The following is an 18,421-nucleotide window of genomic DNA, read 5'->3' as shown; positions in this document are numbered from 1 at the left end:
CAACCTTACAATGCTTGACCACTCATCATTTAGTGAGAAATGTGTATATTTGTTTGCCAACAGATCTTGAAAAATCTGGAGATAATGTAACAGAAACAGATTTCTCCAGGGAAGTGTTCAGTATTCTCCAAACGGGTGTTAAAACTGTTGATCTGGAGGCAGTGCTCAAGTCTGGGAAACAGTTGGAGTCTTATGGTGTTGTTTACCAGCTGATCATTTTGCTGTTGGTAGCTGAAGCAATGCCAAAGAAATGTGGCTCAGAAGAAGCTCAAAACTTTCTCCAACTGTTAAAAACCTTCAACAGTTCTTCCAAGGTATTGTTATTCAATTGGTATGCAAGGTTTCAATTTTCAGGAAATATAGTCTACTCTTATCAGTTTGATTCATTAGCTCTACTATTTATTATGAGTTTTGTTAGGCTGTGGAACTATTGTATCAGTCCAGTTTTTTTAAACTAGTGTCCCTATTGCTCGAATTCGAGCAATTGCTGTGTATTACAGATGTTATTTTAAAACGAATAACAGTCATAATTTCTTATGACTTTAAAAGATTCGACTCAAAGATTATGGAAATAGTCAAGATGTACATAACAGATCGATATAATCAACATTTCTTGTAAATATCTTATCATTTTTAAAAAGCTAATCTTGTTTTTTAGTGTTTTCTACAAATAGCCTTAAGCCTCGTTCACACGGGGCGAGTTTACGCGCTACTCGCCGGCGTGTAAGAAGCCGGCGAGTTGGCGAGTGCGCTTGTAGTCGTTCACACGATGTTTTTTCCACTCGCTCAGTAGCTGGCTTGAACTGAATCCTCCGACATCTTCGAATAACATGCGCACAAGCACAAGCAACTGTGTTCACACTGGGCTACTTTACACACCTACTCGCTCAAAAGCTGGCGTGTAAAGTAGCGGCTGCGTCAACTTTTTCCAGAGCTTTTTTGCAAGCAGCTTTTGAGCGAGTACGTCGTTCACACTGAACTATTTTACTAGCTGCGTGTAAAAAACCGGCTTGTAGCTTGTAAACTCGCCCCGTGTGAACGGGGCTTTACTCATAGCTGTATTAGGTTGTCCATAATAACGAATATATATATAAAGAAACATTATTTCATTATTTCTATTTCTTCTCCTTGGTGGTGTTCTATGACTGTCCTATGTTTCCATAGTTTGAAAATCGGCTCTTTCAATGATTACTAATAAATGCAGCACAGTGTTAATTCAGTTTTCTTTTTAGTATATTAATTTACCCAGGCTCTCTCGCTTTTCTCCATTTTAATATTTACGCCAACCCAAATTCAAATAGTAAATATTTCATTTCAACCAAGTCAGTAAATGTTTGTAGCAAACTGTTAAATTAGCAAACTTGTTAACTGTTTACCACATGTTCTTCTTCTCACTTTTAATATCTGACAGCAGCTAGAGTTTCATAACAATGTTTTTTTCCCATGTTAATCTTATGGAGAAATATGAAACTTTAAAGGGCCCCAGGGCCTCATTCTCTAATTATTTCCCTAAAAAGAAAGATTCCTGCACAACTTCAAGTTACGCTCTTTCCAATGACACCATCAAAACCCATAAGATCCATGTTAATTTTTCAAAATTTTAAATTAATTTTCTGTGCTTATTTAAATTTTTTTGAGCCTATTTTAATTTATAAAGGCATTCTGCACATCTACAGGAAAATATCTTTCCAACAGTATGCGTAGATTTTCCCTGCGATGCACACGAGCTGAGAAAAAAGGTTTAAAAGAAACATGCTTGCCTATTAATATATAGATAGAAGATACCAAAATGAGGTTGTGATGTTTGCCTAGTTAGTTTTTAACATGCCCATTAATAGTTCTCTGCATGCAATGTTTTTGTTTACAATTATTTACAGTTTAAAAATTAGTTTTTTAAAAGGGCATTATACCAGTTTTCCCTTTATGAAAAAAGTCTACTATATGCTGGGCTGAGGCTGTACAATGTGCTGCCTGCAAACTATAAATTGTTAAGTGAAAATAATTTTAAAAATAAAATAGGTGAACACTTACTTGACAGAACCTTTTATATAATTGCAGATTTTCACAATACCCCTTTAGTTTAGAATAGTTTTATCATTCAATTTTGTTAATTTACGTTATCTTCTTGATTAGTATTTTATCTTTTATATTCTGATAATTTAACTCTGATACTGCACCTATTCTATATGTACCAACACATGTGAAGAATGTTATGTGCAAATAAAATATGTAACTCAGTGCTACTGAGGCAATGATCGTCGGTTCGTGACTCAGTGCTACTGAGGCAGCGATCGTGGGTTTGTGACTCAGTGCTACTGAGGCAACGATCGTGGGTTTGTAACTCAGTGCTACTGAGGCAGGGATCGTGGGTTTGTAACTCAGTGCTACTGGGGCAATGATCGTGGGATCGTGACTCAGTGCTACCGAGGCAATGATCGTGGGTTCTTGACTCAGTGCTACTGAGACAATGATCGTTTGTTTGTAACTCAGTGCTACTGAGGCAGCGATCGTGGGTTTGTGACTCAGTGCTACTGAGGCAGCGATCGTGGGTTTGTAACTCAGTGCTACTGAGGCAGCGATCGTGGGTTTGTAACTCAGTGCTACTGAGGCAATGATCGTGGATTTGTGACTCAGTGCTACCGAGGTAATGATCGTGGGTTCGTTACTCAGTGCTATTGAGGCAATGATCGTGGGTTTGTAACTCAGTGCTACTGAGGCAATGATCGTGGGTTTGTGACTCAGTGCTACCGAGTCAGCAATCGTAGGTTGGTGCCTCAGTGCTACCGAGGCAGCGATCCTGGGTTTGTGACTCAGGGCTACCGAGGCAGGGATCGTGGGTTTGTAACTCAGTGCCACTGAGGCAGCGATCGTGGGTTTGTGACTCAGTGCTACTGAGGCAGCGATCGTGGGTTTGTGACTCAGTGCTACTGAGGCAGCGATCGTGGGTTTGTGACTCAGTGCTACTGAGGCAGCGATCGTGGGTTTGTAACTCAGTGCTACTGAGGCAGCGATCGTGGGTTTGTAACTCAGTGCTACTGAGGCAATGATCGTGGGTTCGTGACTCAGTGCTACTGAGGCAATGATCGTGGGTTCGTGACTCAGTGCTACTGAGGCAATGATCGTGGGTTTGTAACTCAGTGCTACTGAGGCAATGATCGTGGGTTTGTGACTCAGTGCTACCGAGTCAGCGATCGTAGGTTGGTGTCTCAGTGCTACCGAGGCATCGATCGTGGGTTCGTGACTCAGGGCTACCAAGGCAGCGATTGTGGGTTTGTGACTCACTGCTTCCACTTTAAATTTATTTACACAGTTAATTGTACTGTCTCACCTCTCAACCGTGATATGTTCCATATACAGTCATTTAAGGTCTGGCGAGAAAATGCTTAAAGGTCAAATGAGGCTGCCAACTTCTTAAAAAAGATTAGATATTCAAAATAAAAATAGTTCATAATATAGTCGTAAACAGATAGGCATACTTACTATTATGCTATTACTCACCTGCTTGATAGCACATATAAAACAAACAAAAAACTAGCTCATGATATAGTTTTAAACAGCTACTAATACTCACCTGCTTATTGTGTTTATAGATCAGTGCAAAGGTGAAAGAACAATTGAGTGAGGATAGTATCGCAGCTATTGTATCAGTTTGTAAAGAAGGAAAAGCTCCTTATCAAGGCGGTTTGTACGCTCTTGCCAAGATAATCGACAAATTAAAGTCACCTGCTTTTAAAGGGAAACATATTTACGATGTAGGCGAGCCGTCTATTGCTGTTATTGTGGACATTTTCCGATTGGTAGTAGAGATGATTGGAACAAAAAACAAACGCATCTCAGAAGCATATTCAGAATTTTGTAACTACATGTTTAGGGTAAGTATTCCATACTTTAATATTTTGTTCGGTAAAATTTGAAAATTCTAGCTCTTCAACTTGTATACGATTTTAGTGTTTACAATGATCTTCATCCTTATTATGTCCCTAGTGAATAATGTTAACCTGTTTTTACAAGAGGTCATAGATTATGTGTGGTTTTAATTATTTTCATGATACCTAGTGTTATTATAAATAAGTTTTCTAAAACTATTGCATCCAAACCTGGTTGATTGCTTTAAAGAATCATCTAAAATCAAGTAGGATTTGTACCAGCCTTCATCCAGCAAAATTAGTTGAACCTACTTTAAAAACAATGATGAGCGATAGTATTATATTAGTATGGCAAACTTAATGATAAAAATTGCCCCTTTTGCAAACTGTTATTTACAAAAATATCTTTTTTAATGTGAAGGGAGAACATAAACAAGACTACACAATGTGAGAGTAATCCTTGAAGCTATCTTGAGATTTACCAGCAGTTATTTAGGCGATGTAGCTCAGGAATCAAAAACAAAATATCTCTATCAAAACCAACTTTAGCCTTAACATAAAAGTGTACAGAGGGGCTGAAAACGAAAAAGTTAAGTAGCCGGGAAGAATGTTATTAATTAGATTTGACAAATAAATCCCCCAACACGAACTGGTTTACCAAAAGCCCCACTCTACTGCCTCTAGATCAAGTTCACTTAAATAACATCCTACTGTAGGTTAGCACAACAAGGTATTGTTTTACAAAACATCCATCCTTGATCTGTTTGACAGAAGTGCTGTGAGGGTGTGGAAGATCAGATAGACCTGTTGTCCAACATTGCGCTGGGTTGTCCAGACCTGACAGGGGAGTGTATGAAGAGGCTGAGCTCACTAGTGGAGGAACTGGCTAGTGTGAGGGAAAAGGTGAGACACTTGGCATATTGTCACACTCACTTCCACCCTGCAACTCTTGCAAAAAACAACTCAGGTCAAAGATTACACATTTGGTTTTTTACTTTTTACTCACAGAACCGTAGCTGAAAGTTTATTCAAATTTCTTCATAACCATGAGTGTTGGCTCATCAGTGATTAAGAGATCACAAAATGCAAGGGATCAGCATTTTATCAGCTAATATTGGAAAAAATATCTTATATTCTCAAAATATTATCTCTAAAACTGAAAAAGAATCCTAGAAGCAGTTCTTGATTTCAAAATATAGCCTCAATACAGACAAATTAAGACAAAAATATTTTTTAATGTTGTTACTCTAGCTGTATAAAAATTGTAGATAGCACACAACTTAGCTCTTGTTTTATAAATATGAAAAAATAATTATGCATTGATGTTTATTTTCTTCATTTAACTGTAAGAGCGGCTTGATTGGAATTGGAACAGAATTGCTCTATTTTTTTGGACTGACTAATCAGCTCTTTATTTTCTGATTTCCCCTATGTACCTATCTGCAAAATGTTTAAAACTGCTCTGGTTAAACTAAAGTAACTCTCGTACATTAACAAATTTAGAATTAGCAGTTATATTAACCAACATTCATGGTGTTATTCCATTGTAACCCAAACAAATATGTTAAGTTACCCAAATATATGACAATGACAATGACTCAGGTTTTGGTGCCAGCAATATTGGCAGCACTACGATCAGCTGATATGCAGGTGCGCCACAACGCCCTCACTGTACTGCAAGCTCTGACACAGAAGTTGGCTCTACCTTCTTATCACAAGCTAGTGCACCACCTGGCCGAGCATAAGGAAGAGATGAGTCTTGATGGCGAGTGAGTGTTTGTGATCAAATTAGGTACATCTAGGGAGAATTTTGATTTAAATCATTTCAATTTGTTATTTTAAAAAACTCTTTGAACCCCTCCGAGTATGTGATATTAACATTGTATACGATACCTTCACGTTATAAGATATTGTCGTTTTCATTCATGAAATAAGGGTCCCAGTTGTAGGGTTTGAGTGTTTGAGTGAACAATAAACTTGTTCAAAAGCTTAAAATACAATGTCTTTGTGAAGACATAACTCACAAGTCTGTTGCAAACATATTAGGCTTAATCTTTTTTTTCTTAACTGACCATAATTTAAATGCAATCTTGGTTAAAATAAAAATGCACTTAACATTATTAAATCATTGTTTTGCTTTTGCTGGAGGGAGTTTTTGGAGATGGGCTCTGAACTAAAAGATCACATAAACGCTCTAGGTGATTTACGGGATCTAAGCATAGACCTCAGAAAAATCTCGCACAAACCTCCAAACCAGCCAAAGTCACTTAGTTTCTAGGGAATGAAAACAATCATAAATGCGATCTAAATACCTTAAAGTGGTTGTCTAAGTACGCCTTTTAATTTTGGGATATCTTTTTAAGAAATACATTTTGAGCCGTAATACTAATTGCATCAAATTTGTGTTACCCCAGGCAAGTAAACGTAGCTCTTTATCTCTGCTTGTCGCCCGACCCCTCCGTGCAGTCTCTACTCAGCAAGTCAGACAGACAGGCCTTGGTCCAGTCTCTAGATACGTTGATGAACATTATTGAGGACCCGAACACCCCGGCATACATAGTGGCGCAACTGCTCAGCGTCCTCGACCAAGTCAACTCACAGGTAGGTTGAACATATGAGCTGAAGAATTGGATTCATGGTGAAAAATACCCATTCAATTTTTGTATTGATACATACAGTTTTCTTTGCAAAGTTTAACCGTTTAGAAGATTTTCAAATGTAATGACTATTTGTTGTTACAATATGGAAATGCTTTATGTACCGTGAGGGTCTAAGGTGTATTTTACCCTGGTGTGTAGGACTCTCACCTAAAGTGACAGTAAACAAACATAATAACAATTAATTCTGAACATCTGTGAATCTTATACATCCAAACTGTCTCGTTTATAATATTAGTAGGATATATATGTCCATTAGCACGATAACTCGAGCAAAAATGATAAATCTGGTACAACCGTGTAAACCTACGTTTATTCAAATGAGTTCACAAACCAGCATGATCAGATCATGGGAACGGGGTTTTATAGGGGCATTTATGGGGTGAAAATTGGTTCTTCTCATTTTTGACCCTCTAAACATAAAATTTCCCAATTTCTGTGTAAACCAACAGGGGTTTCTTCCCACATCTGCTTTATCCATGCAGTATCTTCCCTCCTTAGTATATGTCCAACCCATCTCATTCGCCGGATCTTTGCTTCTGCAACAGTATAATCTGGTGCTTTAAAAAGGCCTCTTATTCATCTACAGTACTATGTTTCTTCTTCCACTTACTATTTTCTCTTGTTTGACTAAAAACTTTCTTGAAACTTTATTTTTGAAGGTGATTTTTAAACTATTAGGAACTATTTAGTGATGCTGTGTATTGTTTCACTATTTATTTAAAATCTTAAGCATAATCACTTATAGGGAGTAAGGAATGTTGGTAAAGGTTTTTTTTAGCATACACAAATAATCTCTATTAATTCAAATTAACCAGTTGGTTCAAATTTCATTAAATTTTTTTGGGTAAAAATGATTAATTATTTTGCAACATTAACAGAGTTTGCTGGAGAAGATGATCCCACTGGCCATGCAGACGCTTCAGTGTGAGGAGAGGTCGGCTGTGCAGGTGTGTGTGTTGAAGGCTGTGATTGGTCGGTTCAACTCCACCTCCGCCTCAGCACTGGAGAGTGAGGTCACCTGGACCTTTGTGGCGACTTGTCTGTCTGACCACAAGCCTCTGGCTCACGACGGAGCCATAGCTGCTGTGTTGATGCTGCAACAGGTTGGTACAACTTACAAAGCTTAGACCAATATGATTATACACTGTAATACACTCACTCATCTGTCTATCCGTGCATCCATCCATCCATCCATCCAACCCTACATCATCCATCCCTATATTCATCCCTAAATCCATCCCTATATCCATCCATTTAACAAACAACTATGTGTAAAAAAATGTATATATATAAAACCTGCAGTGTGTTTGATGTTATAGCCTTATGACATTGTACTCTTTAGTCTGGCGAGTGAAAACAATCTTGAAAACAATATTTTCATAGATAAAGAAGTTACTGCTGCTGATTTATCAATAATTAAATTCCCAGACATGTGGGAACTTAAAAATCCATTTGCGTTGGATTCTCAACAAATTTTTAACAAGAATATACTTATTGTTAATAAAACCCCTAAAATTAATATTTGAATTCACATTTGATTAGCTTAGTAGACTAGTCATGTGAATACAAGGTTTAACATTCCACATTTATCCGACATATAGCTCATAAGACCATATTTGTTAACATATATCCATACATAAACATGATTTTATGTATACAAGTAAACGTACAAATACATAGTACTAGTTTGAGTTTAGGGGCGTGTGTTGAATAAATAAGGTATGTCAAACCTAGTTTTCAAATTGAGAAACAGCTCAGGAGCCACAATAGAAATTAAATTTAAAACTATTAATGTTTGCTCGATATAGTGAAAAACAGTTAGAGATGAGATTACCCAACAATTAATTAAGTTATTTATATTACTAGTCTGTGTTATCAGTCATCTGACTTAATCGTAAATCAAAGGTTTGACTTGACTGACTCTCAATCACGAAAGAATGTAATAAAATGTCATATCACTTAATTATTGTTTCAGATTGACAAGGAGTTGTTTGCGTCCCTCAAGAAGGAGCAGCAGCAACGGTTGGTAGCACTGATTGTGAGCTGTGTGACAGAGACGGAGGCCAGCGATGTCACCAGTGCTGCTGCCTCATGCTTCAAGAGAATAGTCCTTGATGCCAACATTGTTGCCAATCTGCTGGAGCAAATGAGAGACGTGACTGTCGAAACACCTGCTGATACTACAAAGAAAAGGTGACTGGGATTTGGACTGCTTAATCTTTTACAAATAGGTTTTTGTATTTGATTTTCAATATAAAGAACATGATCACTTAGCCTTAATGACTCCTTAAAAGATAAAAAATGTCATCAAGCACCACTAAAATAAAAAATAAGAATTAAAAATTAGTTAACTGGTTGCAGATTGATGTAAATAAATGAAGGTAGTTTTTTTACTAATTCAATTTTGCCAAATTTTACAGAGGTTGGGCTGTCAAAAGACCTCCACCTTTGGAACTACTGACAACCACTGCTTGGAAGCAGGGTCTTTGCTTGTTAGAGTTCATACAGAACAAAAAGAAACTGGAGAATGTTCAAGTATTACTACCTCGACTGTTTGAAATTTTAAATCGGTAAGTTCAAATATGATGGTTACTTAAAATCAGACATTTAACTACTTTTTTCGTATTATTTAAGCCTAGAACAAGTTCACCTGTGATTGTGATCAAATTGAAAGTTTTATGTAAGAGAACATAGCTGGTTTGAAATTTGTAAATTTATTAGAGGTATGGTAAGAAATATAAGATTAGAATTTGTAGAAAAAATAGAATTTTCAGTATATCACAGTCACACAAACTCAGCAAAATGTGGGCCAGTATTCTTCTTTGATTTGTGACAAATTTGAACAAATGAATTTGCTTACTTTTTTTGAAAAAAAAAAGATGGTTATGCTGCTGACTCAGACTGGTCAGACTGACTGGCTAGCGTTCCAGGCATTAGGTACAAGTGACTGACTCACTTGCCACTGTCTCATCACAAGTAGTCCTAGACCCAAATGACATAGACAAAGTGGGCTACTGTGTAGCTATTGAAGCAACCAAGGTTGCTCGCAGGGCTACTTTACTTTGTGGTCTTACAGTTTGACTGATCTATGATGTAGATGTCTACAGTTTGAGGAACAGTCCCCAGTAGAGTACACCAAGCAGGTGTTGCTCACAGCACTACTACACTGCTGTACCAAGCTGTCGCCAGATGGCTCACCAGTAGTAGATGTACCAGAGACTAGTCTACAAGTAGAGTCATAGTGGTAGAGTGTGTACTGATCACTTGTGTGTAGATGTCTACAGTTTGAGGAGCAGTCCCCAGTAGAGTACACCAAGCAGGTGTTGCTCACAGCACTACTACACTGCTGTACCAAGCTGTCGCCAGATGGCTCACCAGTAGTAGATGTACCAGAGACTAGTCTACAAGTAGAGTCAGTGGTAGAGTGTGTACTGATCACTTGTGTGTAGATGTCTACAGTTTGAGGAACAGTCCCCAGTAGAGTACACCAAGCAGGTGTTGCTCACAGCACTACTACACTGCTGTACCAAGCTGTCCCCAGATGGCTCACCAGTAGTAGATGTACCAGAGACTAGTCTACAAGTAGAGTCAGTGGTAGAGTGTGTACTGATCACTTGTGTGTAGATGTCTACAGTTTGAGGAACAGTCCCCAGTAGAGTACACCAAGCAGGTGTTGCTCACAGCACTACTACACTGTTGTACCAAGCTGTCGCCAGATGGCTCACCAGTAGTAGATGTACCAGAGACTAGTCTACAAGTAGAGTCAGTGGTAGAGTGTGTACTGATCACTTGTGTGTAGATGTCTACAGTTTGAGGAACAGTCCCCAGTGGAGTACACCAAGCAGGTGTTGCTCACAGCACTACTACACTGCTGTACCAAACTGTCGCCAAATGGCTCACCAGTAGTAGATGTACCAGAGACTAGTCTACAAGTAGAGTCAGTGGTAGAGTGTGTACTGATCACTTGTGTGTAGATGTCTACAGTTTGAGGAACAGTCCCCAGTAGAGTACACCAAGCAGGTGTTGCTCACAGCACTACTACACTGCTGTACCAAGCTGTCGCCAGATGGCTCACCAGTAGTAGATGTACCAGAGACTAGTCTACAAGTAGAGTCAGTGGTAGAGTGTGTACTGATCACTTGTGTGTAGATGTCTACAGTTTGAGGAACAGTCCCCAGTGGAGTACACCAAGCAGGTGTTGCTCACAGCACTACTACACTGCTGTACCAAGCTGTCGCCAGATGGCTCACCAGTAGTAGATGTACCAGAGACTAGTCTACAAGTAGAGTCAGTGGTAGAGTGTGTACTGATCACTTGTGTGTAGATGTCTACAGTTTGAGGAACAGTCCCCAGTGGAGTACACCAAGCAGGTGTTGCTCACAGCACTACTACACTGCTGTACCAAGCTGTTGCCAGATGGCTCACCAGTAGTAGATGTACCAGAGACTAGTCTACAAGTAGAGTCAGTGGTAGAGTGTGTACTGATCACTTGTGTGTAGATGTCTACAGTTTGAGGAACAGTCCCCAGTGGAGTACACCAAGCAGGTGTTGCTCACAGCACTACTACACTGCTGTACCAAGCTGTTGCCAGATGGCTCACCAGTAGTAGATGTACCAGAGACTAGTCTACAAGTAGAGTCATAGTGGTAGAGTGTGTACTGATCACTTGTGTGTAGATGTCTACAGTTTGAGGAACAGTCCCCAGTGGAGTACACCAAGCAGGTGTTGCTCACAGCACTACTACACTGCTGTACCAAACTGTCGCCAGATGGTTCACCAGTAGTAGATGTACCAGAGACTAGTCTACAAGTAGAGTCAGTGGTAGAGTGTGTACTGATCACTTGTGTGTAGATGTCTACAGTTTGAGGAACAGTCCCCAGTGGAGTACACCAAGCAGGTGTTGCTCACAGCACTACTACACTGCTGTACCAAGCTGTTGCCAGATGGCTCACCAGTAGTAGATGTACCAGAGACTAGTCTACAAGTAGAGTCATAGTGGTAGAGTGTGTACTGATCACTTGTGTGTAGATGTCTACAGTTTGAGGAGCAGTCCCCAGTAGAGTATACCAAGCAGGTGTTGCTCACAGCACTACTACACTGCTGTACCAAGCTGTTGCCAGATGGCTCACCAGTAGTAGATGTACCAGAGACTAGTCTACAAGTAGAGTCAGTGGTAGAGTGTGTACTGATCACTTGTGTGTAGATGTCTACAGTTTGAGGAGCAGTCACCAGTAGAGTACACCAAGCAGGTGTTGCTCACAGCACTACTACACTGCTGTACCAAGCTGTCGCCAGATGGCTCACCAGTAGTAGATGTACCAGAGACTAGTCTACAAGTAGAGTCAGTGGTAGAGTGTGTAAGGTTGTCGTCTAACCCTCAGACTCATCACCATGCGTTGTTACTGCTAGCACACATGGCCAGCATGATTCCTGTAAGTATCCATAAACTGTCTGTCTGGCATGTAAACTTACGTTGTTTACTGTAACAATAGGGTTGGGTAGCAAATTGGAGGGTTGTAACACTTTAACATTATTGCTTTATAACATTGATTGATTTAGATTAATTATACAAATATGAAGTATAGCAATCTCCATTATCTAATATTTTTAAAGTCATAGATAATCTTTTCATTGTGAGACTTTTTAAATTTCTTTCTTTTTTATCCGTTTTGTTAATGACAAAGCAACCTCCAAGGTCTTGGCAAATTTTAAAGATACAATTAATTTGTTTGACAAAAACAATTCTAAAACTAAAAGCTCTTCAAAAGCTTTTGTTTACACAATTTTTATGCCCAGGAACGAGTTCTTCATTCAATCATGCCAATCTTCACTTTCATGGGATCATCAGTTTTAAGACAAGATGACGCCTACAGTTTCCAGATTATATCCAAAATAGTAGAAACGATTGTGCCGATATTAATGATGGTAAGTCGCTTTTAAATTTCTCTAAGGTATGCTTATTTAACCACTTTATTTAGTAAAGGTTAAAATTTTCCTTTTACTTCACTACATGAATGCTATGCTAGACCAATCTTAACATTTTTTGTATCCAATGCAATATTATTGCTCTGCAATCACTGCCATGTTTGTCAGCACCAACACCCTAATATATGTCTAATTTTTGCCTCATTGATCAAAATATTTTTGAGACAAGTGATATATTTTTTTTAAATCACCAATAACAAGTCAGATATTTCCAGGATAAAGTATTAGACAAAGAGAGACCTAATCTATCGGACCAAGGTGACTTGACGCCAGAGATTGTCGGAGTGTTGCAAGTGTTTGCTGGCGCTCTATTGGATGTCCCTGAGCACAGACGAGTGCCCCTGTACACCAAACTGCTCATCACTTTGCGCCAGGATCGAGTGCTCTGGGCTTTCCTAGCTTTAGTGTTTGAGTGCCACGTTCTACATCCTGATAACAGTGCTGGTATGTGAGGTTGTCAGTTACATCAATGAGTTGTAAATTAAACCAAGGTAAAATGTACTATAAGTTATCAGAAGCTGGCAAGAGTGTATTTAGTATGGACCACAATAACTATTATTATCACTTATTTGATGTGACAATTTGGGAACTTGCATTACACACCTCCGTGTTCTGACCTTAGGAAAATAAGCTTCTCAGATTATTCCATAACCATTGACCATTGAAACCATATGATTCCAGGCCTACCTGCAGGCTGTGCCATCTGTCTTAAGATAATATTTGCATTTCCATGTATTTTAACATGTTATGTTAAGCTATTCTTCTGTGTCTTAAGTGTTTTTATCTTCAAGCGTTTTAATGAAAATAAAAAGATTTATTACCATGGTAGGTTATACAATTTTATGTATCACAAAGAAAAACCGCTCTTGTAGATAGAATACCATGGTTTCAAAACCTTATTGGCTTCATTTTCAAGTCTACGTGGACATTATGCGTAATTAATTCTCTTCAACCTGTATGGTGTGAAGATTTGTTCGACACGCAACACAAACATATGAGAACAAAACAAAATTCAAAACATCTAGTGTGACCACAATAAAAAACAAATTTGACAATGAGAGCGCGTAGTCGGCAGACAAACGGTCATGACACTTAACCACTTCCTTTTAAACAAATTTACCACTTTTTGGCCACTCATTTTGCAGCTTCCCTGACACTTTTATTACCCGACCTTAGTGGTCTGAGTAGTGTGTCCAGCATAAATGTCATAAGTAACAATATTGCCCAATGTGCAGGCAAGGAGCCAGGGTCTATACCCAAGAGACTGGAGGCCTGTCTACAACTCTGTCACCAGTTTTCCCCAGCCACTGTGTTGTCAGCCGGCTGCCACATCATGAGCTACTTGTGTCAGCTGCCAACGCAGAAAGGTATGCATCCCTTCTTATAGTTATGTGATAAATGGGATGGAATTTAATAACCCTATACATTTGGGAGTATATTGTTAGGTATCTTTTAAGTAAACTAAAACGAATGTTTGAAATAGAAATATCAACCACTTTTCATAGAAAAATTTATTTGGCCTCCTGCTGAGGCGCTCAAAAATTTCTATCAAAAAATTTTATCATTTCATAATGTTTTACATATTCAAAATACCCTTCCTGCCTTCCTGTTTTTATTTACTAATTTAAATTAGAATACAATCAGATTGCTGGAGACCAAACAATCGGTATTTCTGACAGCAAGGTAGTCTTAATGTTCTTAAATGTTAGTCGTTCAATGAAAGGCTCTAGGCCAGGATTTCAGGATTTTAAATTGTAAAACAAGGAGGATAGCAGCTAGCCTACAATGAAGAAGTGCAGGTAGAGCATAGAACCATAGACAAAAAGAATTAATTATAGACCGTCAGCTGTGCTCCGGTTACCATAGCTTCTGGCGCACACCGCTTGGAGCGCCATGTATTTACGGCGTACGCGCTACGTAAACTACAGCGGTGTGCGCCGGAACCTATGGTAACCATGGTAACCGCAGCACGGCTGACAGTCTATATTTAATTCTTTTTGTCTATGATAGAACATACAGAAGAGACACTGAACGAACACACAATATTTCGTCCCCTGGGAACTTTGTTAAGTCTAGAGAAAGTGATAGAGGATTTAAGTGCTAAATGATCTTAAATATTTTTCTTAGACTTTTTAGACCTTTTCTTGGACTGTTAGGGGTTTACTAAAATACATGTAACAAATCACACTTTTCTTAATAACTTTTTGTAGAAAAATGCTATCCTTGATTCAAGCTTCCTTAGTAGAGCTATTACTCATTGCATTCAACTTAATTAAAAGAAAGGGAACAATTATTGTAGGCTAACTCTTGTTAGTAACACAATTGTTACAAGCTTGGACATTATGATTTACACATTTCATGGCCATAGACATTTTAAATAAATTTAAATTTAAGTGTTCTATAAACAAAAACAATACAGAATATAATTTGACAGTAGTACCATAGACTAGGCAACACAAGTAGACTCCTCATCCCATTGTAAATTTTGAAGCTTGTTTTTCGTGTCTAGTTCATGTACGTCCACACTGATCGCTGGGGTAGACAACATTTTGTTTCTGTTATTTTAGGGTTATTTTCATGATTTGTGCTTTACTATTTGGTTATATAACTAGGAGACTAGTTATTGCTTATGATTACATCGTTTTATTTGGTTAAATGAGGTTTTAAATGACTGAAATAACAAGAAACAAATTGTAAACAAAACATAACCTCTACAGTTGGACGTACAGAACTAACAATAAAATTGGCTTCAGCTGTTCCATAGGGATGCCAAATCTACTAAGGGAGTATGATTTATCTATGGTACCATAGACTGTACACACAATTCAATAAACAATTGTAATTTTTGTTTACCATGAGTGCAATTGTAAAATTTTGAATTTAAGGGGACAAGAAGGCCCAAGCGTTCAAGAAGAGCAATGTAGGAGCATTGTTTGATGTCGAGCGAGTGACTGACAAGCAGTTGCGCCACTACACCTACACTGGGCTGACATTCCTGTCACTGCTGCTGTCTTCTAAACAGTTTCTCCGAATGGTGAGTCAAAAACGTTAATCAATCTCTTTGTTTATGTTACCCCCTTCATACCTTAATCGACTAACAGACATAGTTTGAATAGCAAATGAAAATGTCTATGTTAATATTTATAAGATATGTTAAATTGTTCGTAGGTTTGAATTTTATTTTTTACTACAATCAAATTTCAGAATGTGTATGAAATGAATACAGAGATTACAAAATGATTTTGATTCTAGGTAAAGTAATAAACTGTTATCATCAAAGATGTATTACTCTTATAACTTATAACCATTATTTTTTATACATTGTTAGTTAGGCCACATACAGATTGGCCAATGGTTTAAGGGTCGTTTCTAACATACAGATTGACCAAAGGTCCTAATGAGCAGGGGCAAAAAATGGGGGCGGAGCTTACAGCATTGATGTCCCGTGGGGGAGGAGCTTGTCTATTCAAGTCAAGTGTTTTTTTAACTTTTTCTAATCTTACCTGTCACAGAGGTGGCCAAGCTCAAGAGACGAATTTTACTTTTTAAAACACTAAGTTTTATGTAAACTGTTAAGTAAATAAATAAGGTTTTTACATTTAACTTAAACAAAACAGTGTGGTATTCTAATACAAATAATAGGCTATAAAATCTAACTAATTGCTTATTAACTCACTATCAATTTCTTTTCAAGTACACAAAGTACATTTTTGGGAGGTCGAGTTGGTTACGAAATTGTTAGTTTGTTTGACCTAGTTATAGCAATAGGGATAATGTTACCATTTAAAAGTCCTGAAGTGTTCTTTTAAGATTCAAAGCATAAGCATTCTCGTTTTTTATGTTTATACCCATTGTTTGAAAATTACCTTGAATATCTGTCTTAGTATTTCGCACACGATGTTCATTTTTAAGTTCACAAAACCAATCTAGCAATATTCATTATAGGAGTAGCATTTTAACAAAAGTAAAAAAAAAGAAAAAGATATTCCATTGGAAGTGAAATAACCTGAATAAAATGTTCTACCACAGAGTATAAAAATCAAAAAATCTAATCACTTATTCAACATTTACGTAAACCAAAAATTAAAATTCTAAACTTCAAATAATTCTTAACATTTTGCCTTAAAATCCTTAAATAAATAATAATTTGTTATTAATATTCAGTCAGCTACATTTTCAGTTGCCGCTAAAAGAAAATAATAACTCCAAATTGGAGGTACTATTCCGTTTGGATGATATCCCGTGAAAGCATATAACCTCGTCATATTAGCTTTTAAAATTGCATAGTTTGTGCTGAATTCTGTTGTCAATCGTCTGAACTTGTTCAAGTTTACAATGAAATTTTGTTTACATCAAAACATATGTCCATAGTACAATTTTGTTTACATCCATACGAAAATTGGGTTATCTGTAAGTCGGTGATGTTTAAGTTGAATCAAGAAAATGTTGTATTATCTATACTACAGTATTATATAAAAATCTAATCGTGTCTGTCTGTATGTGTGTTACTAATAGGTGCAAAAACTACTGAACCAACTGGGCTTAAATTTTACAAAATTATAGCTACCACAACAAGGACCATTATTGGACTATTCACATTTCAAAACTGACCGTAGGCTTTGCCCCTTTGGCTTTAAAAGTTCTGAGGTGAACATTTTAAAAGTAAATATTGATTGGTCTCCATGGCTGCAATGAGAACACTAACAATGTTTGTTTACATTTGCTTTGACATTTAAATGTAAACAAGAAGAACTGCTAAACTGTATATTTCACAATTTCAGACAGCTGATACAAAGAAATTATAGTTTCCATAACTATGAGTAGGTTTATTTTAATCTAACCTTTTATAATGTATTATTTATTCTAAGACTATGTCAATGATTATAGAAAAATACCCCCGTCGCAGCAAACCTGCATACTAAGCGAATTTCCATTTACCCGGCTTGATTTCTACTAAAATATTCCCTATAAATTTTCAGATTTATTTCCTATTTAAATAACATTAATTTTAGTGAGTAGTTAGGTTTGCTGCTACGGGGAAGATGTTGAGGTGTGTTTTTTCAATTGAAATATTGATAGGTTAGTATGAAATAAGACAAATTGCCAAATTTGATTAAAATATATCCATAAACAAGCAAACTAGAACAGTTTATTTATTCTCCATAAGAATAACATGGGAATTTTAAATTTACAATTTTTTTAATTTTCTCCGTAGTCAATGAACATTCAAAAAAACTTCAATATACTAAATTATTTGTTTTTTTAAGCTCTTCAAAATGGTCTAGAGAGAAATTAAGAAATTTAAAGTTTTTAGGGTCAAAAATGAGAAAACCCCATTTTTACCCCATAAAACCCCCCATAAACCCCTGATCCCATGGTCCGATTATGCTGGTTCGCGAACTCGTTCAAATAAATGTAGGTTTACACGTTTGTACCAAATTTCATCAAAATCGGATCAATTTTGCTCGAGTTATCGCGCTAACGGACACATATATAAATATATATATATATATATATATAAATATATATATATATAAATATATATATATATATGAATTTGAACGGATGGTGTTTTTGGCCTCTGGGGACCTCAAAACGAAAAAGTAAATCGGTCCCGGGTCTAGGTCTTACCATGAGACCTACGGTAATAGCTTATTCCCTATATGGGAAATTCGCTAAAAGATTCTATAACCGTTGCTGTATCAACTCCGGCTCTGCTTTGGATTTTTTAAAGCGTCTAAGTTAAGAAAATAATGTTATTGATATGTTTTCATGGAAACAGTATGAAAATTACAATGTATAGATGTTTTGTATGATTTTGGAGGCTACTTTAAATAAATTCAAACTGCTTAACTTGTGTTAGATTAACTTAACATAACTTGCACATCACATTGTTTTTTATATGTATAT

General features: G+C 37.1%; 1 protein-coding gene across 1 annotated transcript in view; it reads left to right on the top strand.

The window, feature by feature from the left end:
• Window positions 1-18,421, top strand: part of LOC128999960 (HEAT repeat-containing protein 1) — a 56,383-nt gene that overhangs the window by 20,910 nt on the left and 17,052 nt on the right. The window contains exons 10-22 of the mRNA XM_054426761.1: window positions 64-314; window positions 3,591-3,872; window positions 4,638-4,769; window positions 5,469-5,635; window positions 6,281-6,467; window positions 7,405-7,629; window positions 8,502-8,719; window positions 8,947-9,096; window positions 11,730-11,958; window positions 12,323-12,451; window positions 12,727-12,955; window positions 13,747-13,878; window positions 15,397-15,545. Coding sequence (XP_054282736.1) covers window positions 64-314; window positions 3,591-3,872; window positions 4,638-4,769; window positions 5,469-5,635; window positions 6,281-6,467; window positions 7,405-7,629; window positions 8,502-8,719; window positions 8,947-9,096; window positions 11,730-11,958; window positions 12,323-12,451; window positions 12,727-12,955; window positions 13,747-13,878; window positions 15,397-15,545 — 2,480 coding nt within the window. The remainder of the gene's footprint in view (window positions 1-63; window positions 315-3,590; window positions 3,873-4,637; window positions 4,770-5,468; window positions 5,636-6,280; window positions 6,468-7,404; window positions 7,630-8,501; window positions 8,720-8,946; window positions 9,097-11,729; window positions 11,959-12,322; window positions 12,452-12,726; window positions 12,956-13,746; window positions 13,879-15,396; window positions 15,546-18,421) is intronic.

Source organism: Macrosteles quadrilineatus, unplaced genomic scaffold, assembly GCF_028750875.1.
Source record: "Macrosteles quadrilineatus isolate MER2022 unplaced genomic scaffold, UCM_ALF_1.0 Scaffold_8__2_contigs__length_117827958, whole genome shotgun sequence".
Taxonomy (NCBI): domain Eukaryota; kingdom Metazoa; phylum Arthropoda; class Insecta; order Hemiptera; family Cicadellidae; genus Macrosteles; species Macrosteles quadrilineatus.
This window is presented reverse-complemented; position numbering and strand designations above follow the sequence as displayed.